This window comes from Megalops cyprinoides, chromosome 18 (assembly GCF_013368585.1).
Source record: "Megalops cyprinoides isolate fMegCyp1 chromosome 18, fMegCyp1.pri, whole genome shotgun sequence".
Lineage (NCBI taxonomy): Eukaryota > Metazoa > Chordata > Actinopteri > Elopiformes > Megalopidae > Megalops > Megalops cyprinoides.
In genome coordinates, this window is record NC_050600.1 from 4281641 (window position 1) to 4297998 (window position 16358).

Here is a 16358-nt window from a genome sequence, read left to right on the forward strand (position 1 = left end):
ATAGCACCCATATGCAATCCAAGATGGATGTAAACGGTGTTATTCATCTTTTATGTCACTTGACCACTAAACAGATGAAATTAATGCGTGATTAAGATGAGGCTACATGAAGTGTCATTTACTGTTTATCATCCATCTGGCATACAGTCATGTCCCCAATACAGCCAGGGTTAATCAATCTCCATCAATATCCGTCCTCTTCTACGTTCCAGTTCAACGGATGGGTGAAGTTACTCATAAGCAATTACAATGTCTCTCAGCATAGTCTTATATGTGGATCGAATGGAGTGATGATATGTTGTGAGATCATGTCATTCTTTTGACGTGGTAATGTTAAAAAAAAAAAGTGAAATTGAGTGAAATTGGTGCTTTTTAATGCTATTGTATTTGTCTCAGATAGAAAATATAGGAGAAATTTACAGAAAGGCAGTTAGAAGGAAACATTACTCTGTTATGACATGAAGCACATCACTGATGCTTCATTTTTGTTTTATTTTCATCAGTTTCTCTTCAAATGTTTGGCACATTTTTATTACAGAGTGCATACAAAAAGAGACCAACACAGACACATTCTTCCACCACATTATGAACTGTACAAGCATTCACAAACATACTCAAAATCCATTTATTCATAAAGATGAGAATAGTAAGGACATATTTTTATTAAAAAAGTCTTATTTGATTTTTTTTTGAGCCAAGACTGTAACATTTAGAGCAGTATGGGACTATTCATATATTTAGAAGCCTCGCCTCATTCACATCATGTAAATGAATGAATGAACATAAGACATCATACCATGCGATGATTATCTGACAGGTCTGATTAAAGTTTTCAGGGAATCTGTGAGGAGAATCGTAGCAGAGCTGAAAAACCTTGTGAACCCACTTAAATACCATCAATCATGCAATCAATGGGTCACATCCATCTGTGAATTCAATGTCTGGGGTTGCCAGTGTAGGACTGAGATGATGGAACAATGCATGAAATAAACTGGTCTGGCAGACCAAAGGCCCAGGGCACGGATGATGTGAGATGATGAATCTGCCAGAAGAATATTAGAGATGAGTTCTTGTACCCCACCTCAGAGACCACAAGAAAGTATGCAACACAGAAATTATTATAATGTACAGTTTAAAAACGTTTTCAAATTTCCTTTGTCAGGCACATGAAAAGTATCTGTTACTTCCAAAAACAGGTTTGCATTGATTATACTGAATATACTTACAGTGGCAGTGATTTTTTTTCAACTGACAGTTACAATACTAAAACAGCAAAACAGGCATATCATGGTCCACTTTACCCTTTTGTTCTACAGAGTGCTTTCTGTTTTGTAAACGCACCCATTTTTCTCGTATTGTTTGCAAATCCAGAAATAAAAGTTCACGATCACTATTGTTTTAATACAGCAGTGTGCATGTAAACGATAGTGGGATGTTGGAAGTAGAAACAACATGCATTCATATATGTTCAACTTGGTACCATGTCCAAACCTTGTCTGTCTGTCAAGGCTAGGACTTATCAAGTCTAGGACCATCAGTCTGTATTAGCCAAATAAAAGACCAAGACCCAAAAGAACGGTCTTATGTCCAAAAATTAATCCAGACTGATACTTATAAACTCCAAATAAGCCCTGTAAGCAAACATTCATTTAATCAGTTGGTCAAATCTGCTCAAACCCTTATGTTTCCGCTGATGTGATTTCAGTTGCCTTAACTGGCTAAACCTATTTCCACACAGCACACAGCAGTATGGTTTCTCTCCCGTGTGCACTCGCTTGTGTGTGTTTAGATCCCCAGAAAAACGGAAACTCTTGTTGCACTGGGTGCAAGAGTAGGGTCTCTCTCCTGTGTGAACACGCTGGTGGACTTTCAAATGGTCAGCTCGCTTAAATCTCTTCCCACACTGGGCACAGCAGAAAGATGCATCTCCCCAGTGAATATGCTGGTGTCTCTCCAAATTTCTCGCAATAGTGAATCGCTTTCCACAGTGTGTGCAGCTGAACGGTTTCTCTCCCGTGTGCTTCAGCAGGTGTATTTTAAGGCGACTTGCATAACTGAAACTCTTTCCACAGTATATGCAACTGATGTGTTTATCTTCAGCGCCAAGACCGTGAAGTGACTTTATGTCCATGGAAGCGGCAAAACGCTGACCACACCCTGCGGGCATGCCTACCTCAGGGGTATCTGAGAGCACCAGAGAGGCGCTCCCACTCACAGACATCTGTGCACGTTTTCCTGAGAGTCCAAGTTGCTGCTGCTTCGGCTTGGACGTCCCATCCTTCATCTTCCTCACGCTTTTTCTCCTCCCTTGGTTCACAGCGTTGTGCGGGTGAGACAAGCTGACCACGTCCGCTATCTGAATCCCCTCCCTGTCCTTGGTCTCCCCATGCAGTTTATGCTGTGCGTGAATCAGCACGGGCCTGGGCTCCGACTCCTGGTCGGCAGTGCAGGAAAAATCCAGCCCGTTCGCCTCAGCGTCGCTGTCCCCTTCCTCAAGGACGGTGACCCTCTCATACATTATATATTCAGGGGATGGGTTGTCAGGCCAGGCTGTGCAGTGTTTGGGTCCTTTCTTGAGGGCAGGATTCAGTGCACCTATGAACTCCATACTGTCCCTGGACTTTGACAGGCTGCCCAGCTGTACTGCACCTGTGGATTTATCCTCAGGGTATGGAGAGGCACTGGCTTCTGGAGTCACTGTAAGGAGAAGGGGAAAATGTTAACGCTGTTTATAGTTCTATATTTCTAGTCTTGGGTAACTTACAGTTTTTATGTCCAGCACAGCTGGATATTTACCGAATTTACCCAAAGCTGATAAAAGCTTCCACAATTATTGGAGCTACTTACAATGGTTCAGAATTCAATTCAAATCAAAACTGTAAACATGAGGTGATCACAACTCTGTGTGTATCCTCAGTGCTCTGGGGTGGATGTGACATGTTATAACTGCTGTTCTGGAACTTCAGACAGTTTGGCATTGGAAATTGGTGAATTCCTTTCTACTCACTGAAACCGAAATCCACAATTCCCCACTCACCCTGCTGACTCCTCTGAAGACAGTGGCTGTCTCGGTCCTCTTTAATGTCCTCTTCTCTGTGCGCCAGCTCTAACCTGTTAACTTCCAAGTTTTTTGGCTGCAAAACAGAAAATCTGTGTTTATTCTGAACAGTTGCACTCACATTTATCTGATATGCAAAAGTTTAATGAGATACTTTGAATATAAAATGGACATAATGTACACAATTTTGCTCTTTTATGCACTCAACTATGAGCAAATACTAATTTGTTTTGTGTCTTTAAATAATGTACATATATCAATGTGGTTATAACATTATCTCATAATGCCTCATACATACTGTGTAAATATTTTAACCTCTATTTTCAAGATCCTCAAAACATTCATTATCCCTCATTCTTCCTTTGACAATCACAAGTGGACTTAAATATACTGACTGATATACAAAGTTTGATGTCCTAATATCAAATAAATATTAAGTAATATACTAATTACAAATTTTAATCATTATTACTGTTACAATGCACTTCTCTAGAACCTTGGTGGGACGGGGTGTGGCTGCTGCATCTTGAGGTTCTGCCAAAAGACAGCTGCTCCTGGTCCGCCCTGGCACTTTCTCCTCCTTGACATCACAATCCTCCTCGAGACCTGGGTGGATAGTCAAAGGGTTAGCTTCCCAACCGACAGGCCTTAGGGCCAGTTGGCTGGCCGGGCAGCGCTACAGGAATGAGGGGACATTAAGAGTGGTAACTCATTTTAAGCCGCACTTGATTAACACCTGTATTAACTGATCTTATCTGATCCAATCAGTTAACCCAATTAAGGTCTGAACAGCCAAAGGTGAAAGTGAAACCAGTGTATTAGATGCTCTAGGACCAGCCCTGGCGTTAAGTCGAGAGAAATAATTTTACCATGACATGTTTATCCTTGTCTACACAACATAAATGAATACACAGCAACAACAGAGGGACAGGAAATAGCAATCCTTGCATGCAGCCATCCTGAATATACTGTGCAATTCTCAAAAATTATGCATTTAATTAAGTCATTGTGTATAGTGCACTACAGGAATTACAAGGCTGGTTCATTAAGGGCCAACTGTTGCTATTATGGTATTATTTTTCAGCTGTTTTATTCCTACAATTTATAACACACAGCAGAAGACTTACTAAGAGCGGTGAAAAAGGACAGGAACTTTGAAAGATGTGCTCAATTCAAGCTGAGCTGATAACACATGTATTTGTTTGTCCTTTGAGAATCAGTAAGCTCCACCCACCAGCTTTTGGTCCCGCAGCCCCGTGGTCCACTTCCTCGCCGGAGGCTCCACCTCCGCCACATTCCGCGCACTTGCCCCTCCCGCCTCCCTCTCCCTCCCTCCACCTGTCCTCCGCCACCTGCAGCCTCCTCTTCAGCAACTCCACCTCCTGCCTGCTCCGCACGACCTCCCCCTGGAAGCTGCTCTCCACCAGCCAGGTGATCTCAAACACCGCCGTCTTCAGGACCGTCTCCATGATGCCGGAGAGCTGGGACTGAAATGTGAGGATGGCCTCTGACATCCTGCCTTCTGCTTCCACGCCAAATAGCTCCATGAAGCGCCTCAGAGACTTCAATCTGCCACTGATATAACTCCTGTCACAGGTTGCCTTCCCTGGTGCCTGCCCGTCAAGGAGGAGGCCAGCACAAAACGCCTCAAAGGAATAAGTTCTTCTTGTGCACCAAAGAAAACAAGTTAAAGTTCATTTAACATTGCACTTTCTGAAATAAAACTGCTACAGCGACCTTTGCAGTGCACATCACACAAAACTAACTGTGAAATGAGGAAATGTAACAGATGACACAATACATGCAAAATACACTCACATACACACACCAATCATCATAAATGGGTGACACTGTAAAGGTTCATTTATGATAGCTGTGTTCCTCTTAATTACTTAAAAAAAATCTGTAGCGTGTGTTTCACAATAACTAGCAATGCAATCACTACAAAATCAAGTCGTAGTATACCAAATTAAAATAAATAACATTTAAATTTACCTGATGTATAATACTTTTGTTGGCGATACAGAGCTGCCTGAAACGATACCTTACAAGCTAACCCACCACAGCTAGACAATTAACTAGCAATAACAGCAGACCCATTACGGTGCGACAACGGCACTCACTGCTTCAAACACCCTGCATTAAACAGGCGAATGCATTCTGATTTTTCAAGAAAACACATTTTATAACCCTGTAACTAACACATTGTCTTTCAACCTCCCTACAGTCTGTAGGTTCAAATCTGAAAACTGGGACAAGCATTAGCTAGCTAACACGAGCTTTCTAACCATAACGAATGCGTCAATGTCTCTCTTGCTGCCTAAATCATGCACGCCATATTTCACTTCATTGTATGACTGGCTTAGCTAAGTGTCAGAAATACCTAATTAGCTCGCATTAGCTACCAAGCTATTTTTCAGTGCAACAAACATGCCACATTAGCCTATACCATACACACGCAAAATATCCGTGGGCTGTGCTGCGATTATCTTTTTGTATACCTATAAGCTTTTATTTAGCGATCTACTGTAAATCTACTGCAACTGTAAAGGACATATTCCTACCTACCTAGCTACTACGTGTCATCAAATATGTTTCATCAATTGGTTCTCAATCCAAACAATAATGACCGCTACACTACGGAGGCCTAAAAGGATCAACGAACATCAACAGAGAGCGTTGGTGAAACTCCACATCTCGGTTTCGTCCTAGCGGGAGGCATGATCGCGTACCTCACCAAGCCGAGAGGATGTGTTGCACCACTAGAATAATTTTAATCCCATCTACTGGCCTCCGTGGCCCTACAGCGACCACAAAAACAATTACAGCCTACGAGTAAGTATGGATGCTCACTCATCATGGCATATAATTGCTGCAGGCAGAAAAATATGTCCCAAAAGAAATAATTACGATGTCACCATACCTGCCAACTTTTTTTGGTCAACCAAATACAATACCATGCCACAGCCTGAGAGATGGTGGTTACAAAAACTAGGGTACCACTTACCTGTATTTAGCCCTGGGTAGGAAGGGTGGTAATATTCATTTTGTTCTTTGCTCTAACATTCATATCAGAAATATTTTTGTCTTCACTACTAAAGTATAACATGCTTCTCTTTCTTATCATACCTTTGGAAATAGTGGCATAGTGGTTAAGGAGCAGGACTTGTAACCAAAAGGTTGCCAGTTCAATCCCCGCTGGGACACTGCTGCTGTACCCTTGGGCAAGGTACTTAACCCACAATTGCCTCAGTAAATATCCAGCTGTATAAATGGATGACATTGTAAAGAACTGTAACCTATGTAAGTCGCTTTGGATAAAAGCGTCTGCTAAATGAGTAAATGTAAAAAGGTATCAATCTAGTTTCGATTCCCTCTAGAAAATGCACTATGCTTTAGGTTCAGTGCAATATGACAATTTCTATTGCTACAAATGCACTAGAACAAATAAAATTTTGATTGCTTGATAGTCAAAAACACATCTAGGGCAAAGGAACAGTACTGTCGTGTGCAGTGCAGTTATTTTCAACCCAATATTCAAATTCATCCCCTTATAAAAGGTGACGTGTTTTGATAAATGCCCAGAAGAGGCTGCTGTTTGCGCGTATGAATCAGTGTCACTGAAGTAAGAATATTCCTGCAGCACAGATACGCTCCACACCAAAATAAGTGCACTGTATGGTTCCAGTGGCTTTTGTCTAGCGAAAGAGCTCACAGAAGTCGAGGCCAGCACTGAGTGCACCGAGTGCGGGTGTTCATTTCAGTGAATGCATATTTCATTACAGTGGTAACAGAGAGGGAGAAGAGGGAGGATCAAAAGCACAAAAGGCTTGGCTGCATCATGCAGAATATGTTTGGTGATGGCACATCTAGAATGACAACCCCTGAAAACATGGATTAGAACCCCCCATTCCACAGAGACAGCGTCACCCGCTCCCCGAAATTCATAATGACCGTTTCCTCTACGGTTTGCACCAGCATGAAGGTACAGCACATCTGAACCTTCATAGGATTTTAATGGTACAACTGGATTCCTTCACATATTGAAACACTTCTCACAAATGATGCTCACTTTATTTTTGATGACCTTCACAGAGACAGTCTACTAATAAAGTATGTTTCATGGTGCAATGTGAACTGCATCAACAAAAGCAGACAGTACACATGTGATTAGGGGTCTGTATTTTATTGTCTCTTTTGTGCCTAAGCAAAGGGACAGAGTGCATTTACAACAACTAAAACCTACAAAACTGAACATGGCTGCTCTAACATTCACTATTCTCCTTTCAGCTTAGCTTTAGGGAAGGGTGACTTCTGTGTCTGCAGGCCAGAGAGGAAAGGGCTACGGAGTCCTTCAGCCAAAGGTGGAGTTGTTCCAGGCGACATTCTGCGCTTCCATGTCATAGAAGTTGATATAGATCCTACAATCCGAAGGAAAAGAAAAGGAAAAGATTTACATTTTTACTGTACTGCAATGTAACACGGTTAGGGAGTTGAGACACTGAACATGACAATGTCATGTCAGCCATAAAGGTAAGAAGGTGGATATGCATTTACTCCTTAGGATCTCAATGTGTTCTTCGTTTTTGCCACACTTTAAAGTTGCACAAATTCACAACACTGCACCATGACCCACTGGATTCAGTTGTCTAAAATAACAAATTATCAGGGGAGGCTGTAGAACTCATTCTGTTAATAGCAGTATGTCAACATATACAAACTGCTCATTTTGACTGGGAAGTTACAGAGGAGTTTTACAGCGTGTCCCCAGGGGCTCCTAAATTGATAAGTATACATAATGGTCACAAAGCCACAACTGCAAGCAAACCTCAATACTCTAATACTGTACATTTATACATCTTACCTCTAAACATGACAGGTCGGTACTTGCAGATCTAAGCAAGTATAGCATATCAAATGCCATCAAAATGATTCGCAATGAAAAGAAACCATAAGCCTCAGCGGGTACTTGCACGAGAAGCTACATCTGCACTGGTGAGGATTGGTTAGAGAGGCAGACTTCTGCTTCAGCGTCACCAGGCCACCTATGTGCGTACCTGTCCGGCGAGACCCCCAGGTGCTTGTTCAGGAGGCCGCAGAGCAGCTTGGAGTACTGCTTGTTCTGGGATCCGCTGATCTTTCCGATGCTATGCAGTGAGCAGAGGGCGCAGGGATCCGCCTTCCCGCCGAACATCATCATCTGATCAGCATTGATGTGCACCGCGATGTACTGGCCCAGACAACACAATGCACAAACCAGTCAGGCGCATAGCATTATATATGTGTATGTATAACAGGCTAACTGTTATTAGCACTCCCTCCACCACCCAACTGTATCCTTCAGTTTTATTAAGATTTTGTTTGTTTGTTTTAGATGAGATCACGCCATTCTCCGCACCCACTGTAAGACAATATCCTATCTGCGACTCCTTGGAGATCATACGGAAAAGGCCACCTCGTGAGCAGCCCTGTGTGGGCTGGCCTTAACCACGTGATCTTAGCACACCCGTTAAAAGTCAACAAATGCGTCTGTGGTTGCCGCCTAGTCAGTGCAGGAATATTCAAAACGTATTTCATGTACGTGGTAACATGCACATCACAGTGCATCTAAGCTAATGCAAAGCAGAAATATGCAAAGCTGCGAGATGTATTTTGCATTTTAAATATTAAAACAACTATTTTGTTTGGAAATGATACGGAATGTGTAAGCGCCCAGGGCTTGACTCAAAGTGCCATTTCGGATCTTTTTTAACGCTAACCTTTACAGGATTACATAAAATCGGCTACTGGTGTGCGCACAGCCGCTCTCTCCCTCATTTTTCATTCATACGCCTGACTTTGGCATATCCTCTGGATAAATGATTTAACGCGATCTTTTTCACTGAAGTGTGATGCAAGCCTCAAGTCCCAAGTCCATCTGCCCAGGACCTGTAGTAAAGAAAATTACAACCGCACTCGTCTCCCAAATCGAAAATTACAATTCATGCGCCGTTATAGCTATCTGACGACGGTTTATGGGCAATCGCTGGCTAAGCTACATATTAAAATGAATTATGGGTCACTGTAGCCAATGGGCCATTCTGTTGGTTTGGCGTAGTAGTTGCATGCGTCTGTTATCAAGTCAGCGTGATTTGGATTATGGTTAAATTTTCAATACCAAACTTGCTAGATAGGCAGCTAGATTATTTCAAAGGCAAAACCAACCACTAACTGCATCTACAGTTAATTTGTCGCATTACATCAGTATCGTAATTTTAACTGAACATCGGGGCAAACTAGTACGTTTTTTGTATACAAAACTTACCTCGAGAGGATAAGGCCGTATTTTTCCATTATGACCGCAATATGACCAGGCACAGCTCGTGTGGTAACAATTGCTAACCAGGAATTCTGCACTCAACATACCTGTGCGGGCTTTCCCATCGCCTTGGCTAATTCTTCAGTGGCCTCGGACAAAAGAGCCGCAGGAACCGCATCCTTGCTCACGTTTGTGTTCACTGTGAACATCGGCATTGTTGCGGCGGTTTGGGTGCTCCCAAATTTCTGAGCAGCGAAAGAACAGCTAGGCGATGTCAGTAAGACTGCAGGATGTAGATCGGTCTACGTGCACACCACGGGGTGAAAGCGTGATTTGAACCGCGACGCATGAGCCAGGACCGGAAAAATTGGGTTGCCTGAACCAGACGTCACCAGTTTGAGCGCTGTAATGTACCATAATGCATTGCGCAGCGCCATCTATCTCGTTAACTCCAAGTGCGCTTAATGCAAATTTACCCGTCTTATTCTAATCACTTGAAGCGACTAAGTTCTTTAGCGTGGTTTAAAATACAGAGTAATCAGGCATGGATTTGCTCTCAATAAAACAGTTCCCTCTTTTACGACAAATTGACCCTTTGGTTGAATTCGAATACTGTTCAGTAAAAAAGGAAGGTTCTGTACTTGGATCCACTATCAACAACTATACAGTTTTTTAAGATTTAATAGATTCGGGATGAAGGATTAACAACAAAAATATTTACCTCTGATACAACTCTACTTGGTGGGATGAGTGAATAGTGAACTCTAGCGTATTCTATCCGCAGCTGCAAAGAGACACTCACAGGAGCAAGCCCTTCCCTGAAGTTGTCCTTATGTTGAGAAAAAAATCTCTGTGCAATACATCGCATGGATTCCTTCCGTGATTACCATTGTTTTCATATCTGTCACATTCAACAGCCTTGACGAAATTTTTACCTGATTAGAAGGCACAGGAGTGCCCCCAATTAAATTTCATGCATTTCATTTTGCTGTCCTTGAAATCCCCCCTCAAATGTATCTTTGATTTTGCTTATATGAGACACATTTGAATCTAAAATTGGCTGCTACAATTTCCCCCACATAGTAGCCTCTTATTTGTATTAACACTTTGACTGGCAGATCATCTTTTGTAAATGTGTATGGGCTGATATGTGGAGATAATATGATTTATAGTGGCCATCTGTGAGTATCTTGTCGTGCTTATATGATGACGATGTATTTGTCAGATACCTATTTTAACAGATGGGTGTGTGCATTTTCTGCCTTATGGTTTGCACATGAGAGCACCTTGCCATTTTTTTATGATGAGATTGTCTCATCTGTAGATTTACAATATATAAGCGCACTAGGTAGCCAACTATCCACCTCCTATCAGGCGTCGAGACGCCTAATCAATACTTACACGCCCATGACACTAAAAAACTTCTATGTGTGCTACAAACGCTGCAAGTGTTTATGCGTTAATTGTCCGTTCAAGAGCATCTCTCAAGTTCCCAACCGCTACCGCTCTTTATCACACTCCTCATGTTCGCATGCTCATAAGGGTCACTGAACTCAGATCAGCAATAACGGTTAAGGCGCATGATGTTGACGTATCTATGACAGCCAATGTCTGTTAACTGAACTATGTGCTCTTTCACCTGTCATTACGGTAGGTGTTGCGCACGCTCTGTGTTCAACATCCGGAACATTATGTTATAGACGAGGATGAAAACAGTGGTTGAAAGGGAAGATATAAAGTTGTTTTATATCCACATTATTACACGATTCGCGTAGTCTTGGCAGCCACACGGCTCAATCGTTGTTGCAATTAAGGGCTACGTTTGCTTATTCGTATTCTCTTCATCTGTGCACCGAAACCACACAACGGTAAATGATCACTGTTGAAGCTGGCTAGCTAGCTAGCTAGCTGACCACGATTTGTGTGCCCTGGTGAATATGGGTGTTAGCTACTTCGCATTTTCCAATACGAAGTAGTTAACAATGTTGTCTTTTACTAACAGAAATTATGTTTGAAAATGGGGAAACTACAGGACTTGCACGTTAGCCATCTAGCTAATTAAACACAGTTGTTTGTTATTTGGTTAGCTGTTAGCCACCTTCTTCAACTTGAATGGTGGGTAATGTACGACTGGAACCTTGGCTTGCTACTCTGTATTATATGCGGTTAAACGTTAAGTGACTAGGAAGATCGCCAGTTTAAACGATTGGTCACGTAGTAAGGTAACTTAGTTGGTTGTGGGGAATCTGCACAGATGTGAAGGTGTGCAATTGCGTGTCGGAGCTGCCATCCTGACACCTGCGCTAACTGTGTGTTTCTGTTTGAAGAAGTGGTAGCAGAGCGCCAGGACTGTTGCCGAAAACAGCCAGGGCTATGGCCGACTCGGTGAAGACCTTCCAGTCCCATCTCACTTCTGTCATGGACAGTTTGGTCAGGGCAACGGTGTGCGAAATCACGAAACTCTTCCAGGACACTGTCAACGATTACCTCGTGGAAATATCGCTGAACAGAAAGGAAAACGAGGCCCTGAAGCTGAGGCTGAGACTGACGGAGAACAAACTGAGGAATGAGCGAAAATACGGAATGGGTTGGACGGCGAGTCGCCGCAGCGCTGGGCTGCTGGTTTCGGACGACAGCGGTCGGAAAAAACGAAGAGTTGAAATCCCCAGTATGTACAATTTTTTGTGAATTCAGCAGAATGTCAACAGCAGAACTTCTGATACTATTTACAATACTTAACACAACAATTTCTTTTTAGAAGTTGACACCTCAGTAATTTTATTTAGGTAACCCCATTCCACATGTCACCTTTACTTTATGCAAGATACGTAATTCATATAACACAACAGATGCTTAAATAGTTTCCTATTTTAAGTTTAAAAGTTGCAGTTCTGTCTCACCCTGACTGTGTCACCTCAGAGACAACATTTGAAAACAGCAAGATGCTTTGTGTCAAACGGGATTCGTTTGCATGAATGATTAAATCAAGTGCAATTTGGAAGACAGCTGTTGGCAGTGCCGACAAAAATGACATTCAGAGAAAGTCGCCTTTGTTACGTTGACGTAATGACGCGCACAAGGCAGATAAAAGCGCCTGACTACAGTATCAGCGCGGCGGTCTCTCTCCGTCCGTGTCTTTGTGGTTGTGTCATGTTTGCCTTTCTGCAGGGGTCAAGCAGAGAGGAGGCACGACTTTTGGGAAGGACTGGACCGGCAACCCGTGGGAGGAAGGAGGCCCTGCCTCAGGGGAGGCTGGCGAGGAGGCCCGGGACGTTTACCTCGTCCAGCTCCCCGGCGGAGAGGAGGAAGAGGAGGAGTGTGTAGCAGGGGAGAGGGAGGAGGCCACCAACATCAAAGAGGAGGTGAGGAACTCAGGAACAGGAACTCTGAAAAATGCCTGGGGCGCAGTCAGGGTTTTGTCAGACAACATTGCATCGCATCACATTATTGCCATTTAGCAGATGCTCTTATCCAGGGTGACTTTCACAGGTAACAGTTTTTGCACATTGTCTGTTTATGCAGCTGGGTATTTACAGTGGCGATTGAGTGGATTAAGTACTTTGCCTGAGGGTAAGGATCACAAGAAACCCTCCCCAAGCAGGGAATCTAACCAGCAACCTGCTTCTTACCACTATGCTACAACTGCCCCCATACTGCAAAGCGCTGAGATGAGGATGTGAAATAGCCAGAGGAAAAAGCCTGTCTTCTGTGGGGTATGTTGCCCACAGCCATACCCCTGTAGATTTTGGTAAAGATTTGAATGGAAAGACTCCCAGGAAAATGAGGTTCCTGTTGGGAGTGGTGTTCTTGTGTTAGTAGGGAGCGTTCGTCCCTCTGGGCCAACAGGAAAAGCCAGGGTCCCAAGCACAGCGACAGGGACTCTGTGCTGTGGGAGGTACTGTCTTTCAGATGAGCATTAATGCCGGGTCCTGACAGTCTGTGCCCCACTAGACTCTAACAGCCGTATGAGCTTAGCAACGACTGTTTCTCACTGAAGGATTCATTAGGTTGACTGAAAAAAGACGTATAAGGGGGCTGCTTTCTGACATTCGCAGCACAGTTTGTGCTGTTTCCCACTCATTTCGGTGTTTTGGGCATGAGAAATGCTGAACTCCTCTGCACAGTTTGGGAAACGTGTTCTGTGTGCTGTCACGGGAACCATGTACCCACATGCTTTTTTTTCTCTCCAGCTCATTTGGGTACTTACATTGGGTCCTGTATTACATGGTTTGTGTTCAGTAGATGCTGCCTCAGATTGTCTGTTTGCCTGAGCACTGCTAGATGAGATAAAGAGATAGCTGGCAGGCGGCTATGCTGGGATTGACCCTACAGGCAGCGTTCGTATCTCATGGTAGTTTATAATTTTTACTGAACTGTGTTAACAGACAGACTACATTGGTCATGCCCCCACAGTCTGTCTCCATGGAAATGACACTCCATTTTCAACACAGTAGCAGATTAAACAATTTGAATGTAAAAGTATGTCTCCATGGGTAATTGTCTCCTAAGTAACTAAATGTAAATATAAGTCACTATCCTCCTCAAACATGAGTAGAGAACTGCACAGACTGGTTTCCATGAGGCATTACAGTGTGCACCTGTAACCCAATGGACACCCTTCTTATGTGCTTCAGTCCACAGACATGGAAGGAGGGTACAGACCAGAGTCTCTCAGACTCATACAGGAAGCACTTCAGATGGACCCAACGGACCCGAACATTCATGCAGGTACCAGGATCCAAATGGAAGGTAACCGTAACATCTTGTCAATGTTCAGTCTTTTTTCATCACGCCATTTATTCCATCCGCCCACTACCTGATGCTTGTTTCTCTTTAAAGAGAGGGAAAAATTTTGTTAATGTAGAATACTAACAGGATGCACAAAACCCAATTCATGTCAGTTAAAATCACAGATTGAAAAATATTATTGCTCAACTTCATTTTTGTGTTTTTTGAAAAATAGATTTTGCAAAGTTTTGTTGGTCATTATTCACTGGCTGTCGTGCTGTTAGTTGTCACATTTTCAGATGCAACTTTTTCAGGAAATCTTTTTTTTTTTTTTTAAAGAAGCTTAGTAAAGAGAAGTGATTCAGTTCATTAGCGATGATAGTAAAGTTAAACACTGACAAAGGAAACTCGTTGCATTGATTTTGCACTGATTTTGCTATTATGTTGTTGCTGATGTCATGGTGATCTCCTTATAAAGTGTGTGGGCTGTAAAAGCATGGCAAGGCAGTTCCATCACCACAGAGTGTGTTGAATGCTGCTTTGCAGAGGTCCCGACGTAAGAGTGGAATGTTGCTGGAAAGTATAAGACGAGCCGCTGAAAGGTAATCTCTGCTGTGGCTCTCTCCTCGTAGGAGATGTAGAGTCTGGCGCCGTGATCGCCGAGGCCGGAGAGAGGGCACCCGTGGAGCAGCCTCGCTGTGAGGAGGAGTGGGACATGGAGGCCGCCCCGGCGGAGGGGACGGAGGACTTCCCCGAGCCGCACAGGCCCAGGCACGGCGTGGAGGACCTGAGCGGGCTGGAGACGGCCCTGAAGGCCGAGAGGGGGAAGGAGCATCCGGGCCAGAGGCTCGGCCAGCCAGGCCCGGAGCACGACGCGGAGGACTTTGGCGGGGCGGCGCCGGAGAGCGTGGTGAATAGCCTGGGCTGTGAGCTGGAGTACGTGATGTCGCAGAAGTATATCGGGCTGGACGGCATGTGCAGCTCGGAGCAGGAGGCGGCGCTGCAGGCGGCGCCGCCGGCCGAGAGGGACGCCGACGGCCTGCTGGAGGTCCACGCCCGCCTGGGTCCCGCCCTGCCACACCCAGAGGTCCGGGGGTTCAGCGCCGGGCGCGTGAAGGAGGGGCTGCGCCCCCTCCCAGGGGTCGGGGCCGAGCTCCGGTCCGGCTGGCCCAAAAGGGCGCGGGAGGGTGACGGGGGCGGGGCGGACAGGCTGGCAGTGTCGCTGGAGCAGGCCCCGCCCCTCGCGGGCGGGAGCGTGGGGGAGCCCGCCGGCGACGCAGGGGACTTCTTGAACTTCTGCGCCCAGTGCGGGAGCAGCTTCGGCTCGGCCGCAGACCTGGAGGACCACCCATGCCTCCTGTCCGTGCCGAACCAGCACCACAGCTGCGCCGTATGCGGGAAGAGCTTCGGCCAGCCCGCGCACCTCCGCGCCCACATGCGCCTGCACGCGGGGGAGGCCGGGGAGAGACCCTACCACTGCGCCCAGTGCGGCCGCTCCTTCAACCAGTCCTGGAACCTCAAGAACCACGAGTGCGTGCAGTCGGGCGAGAGGCCGCACCGCTGCGAGCTGTGCGGGAAGCGCTTCACCCACTCGCGCTCGCTGGAGCGGCACCAGCTGGTGCACACGGGGGAGAGACCACACCGCTGCCCCCAGTGCGGCCGCAGCTTCAGCCGCCTGGGCAACCTGGAGAGGCACCAGCGCATCCACACGGGGGAGAGACCGTACGCTTGCACCGCCTGCGGCAAGCGCTTCAGCCGGGTGGAGTACCTGAAGAGGCACCAGCAGATCCACAGCGGAGAGCGAGCCGGGCACCAGTGCAGCCACTGCGGGAAGGCCTTCAGCGAGCCGGAGCAGCTGAAAACTCACCAGTGTTTTTATAACATTTAATTTCAGTAACATTGACGACTCTTTGTAATATCGGTGATTGTCGTGCACTCCCATCCCGCATCCTCAGCTGTCATTCATTGCAATCCCTTCATGAAGACCTTGTGCGAAAGAAATGATAGCAGTTAGATTTCTGCCACTGAATGAAGTAGGGTGTTTTGGTCATAAAGAGGAAAAGGTATTGTGCTTTATTTATGATTCTTAGACTCGATTTGTGATTTTCAGTTTCATATTCACTTGAAAAACCCATGATCATATTTTATTAAAAATTGCAGATAGCCATTTTCTCTTTTGTACTTTATCTCATGTACATCATTATGTAATATTAATAAATGTAAAAGGTTATATTTGCTTGAACATGTGCCTTTGTATGAGTCTTTCACGTTTGG

At 44.9% G+C, this 16358-nt stretch overlaps 3 protein-coding genes across 3 annotated transcripts; 1 reads left to right on the forward strand and 2 right to left on the reverse strand.

Annotated features, from left to right (window-relative positions):
* Positions 1-701: 701 nt before the first annotated feature.
* LOC118792975 (zinc finger protein 239-like) lies at positions 702-4362 on the reverse strand. The gene is made up of 4 exons (XM_036550890.1): positions 4293-4362; positions 3555-3664; positions 3038-3134; positions 702-2697 (listed from the first exon to the last, which is right to left on the reverse strand). Exon 4 carries the CDS (start codon positions 2606-2608, stop codon positions 1646-1648), a length of 963 nt encoding a protein of 320 aa, XP_036406783.1. The 5' UTR covers positions 2609-2697; positions 3038-3134; positions 3555-3664; positions 4293-4362; the 3' UTR covers positions 702-1645.
* A 2870-nt stretch (positions 4363-7232) lies between these two features.
* Positions 7233-9755, reverse strand: mif (macrophage migration inhibitory factor). Its single transcript, XM_036550906.1, has 3 exons — positions 9464-9755; positions 8116-8288; positions 7233-7479 (listed from the first exon to the last, which is right to left on the reverse strand). Exons 1-3 carry the CDS (start codon positions 9569-9571, stop codon positions 7413-7415), a joined length of 348 nt encoding a protein of 115 aa, XP_036406799.1. The 5' UTR covers positions 9572-9755; the 3' UTR covers positions 7233-7412.
* A 1290-nt stretch (positions 9756-11045) lies between these two features.
* si:dkeyp-121d2.7 (zinc finger protein 768) lies at positions 11046-16214 on the forward strand. The gene is made up of 5 exons (XM_036550869.1): positions 11046-11224; positions 11684-12024; positions 12525-12718; positions 13991-14105; positions 14717-16214. The coding sequence occupies exons 2-5, from the start codon at positions 11730-11732 to the stop codon at positions 15970-15972; spliced, it is 1860 nt and encodes a 619-aa protein (XP_036406762.1). The 5' UTR covers positions 11046-11224; positions 11684-11729; the 3' UTR covers positions 15973-16214.
* Positions 16215-16358: the final 144 nt, after the last annotated feature.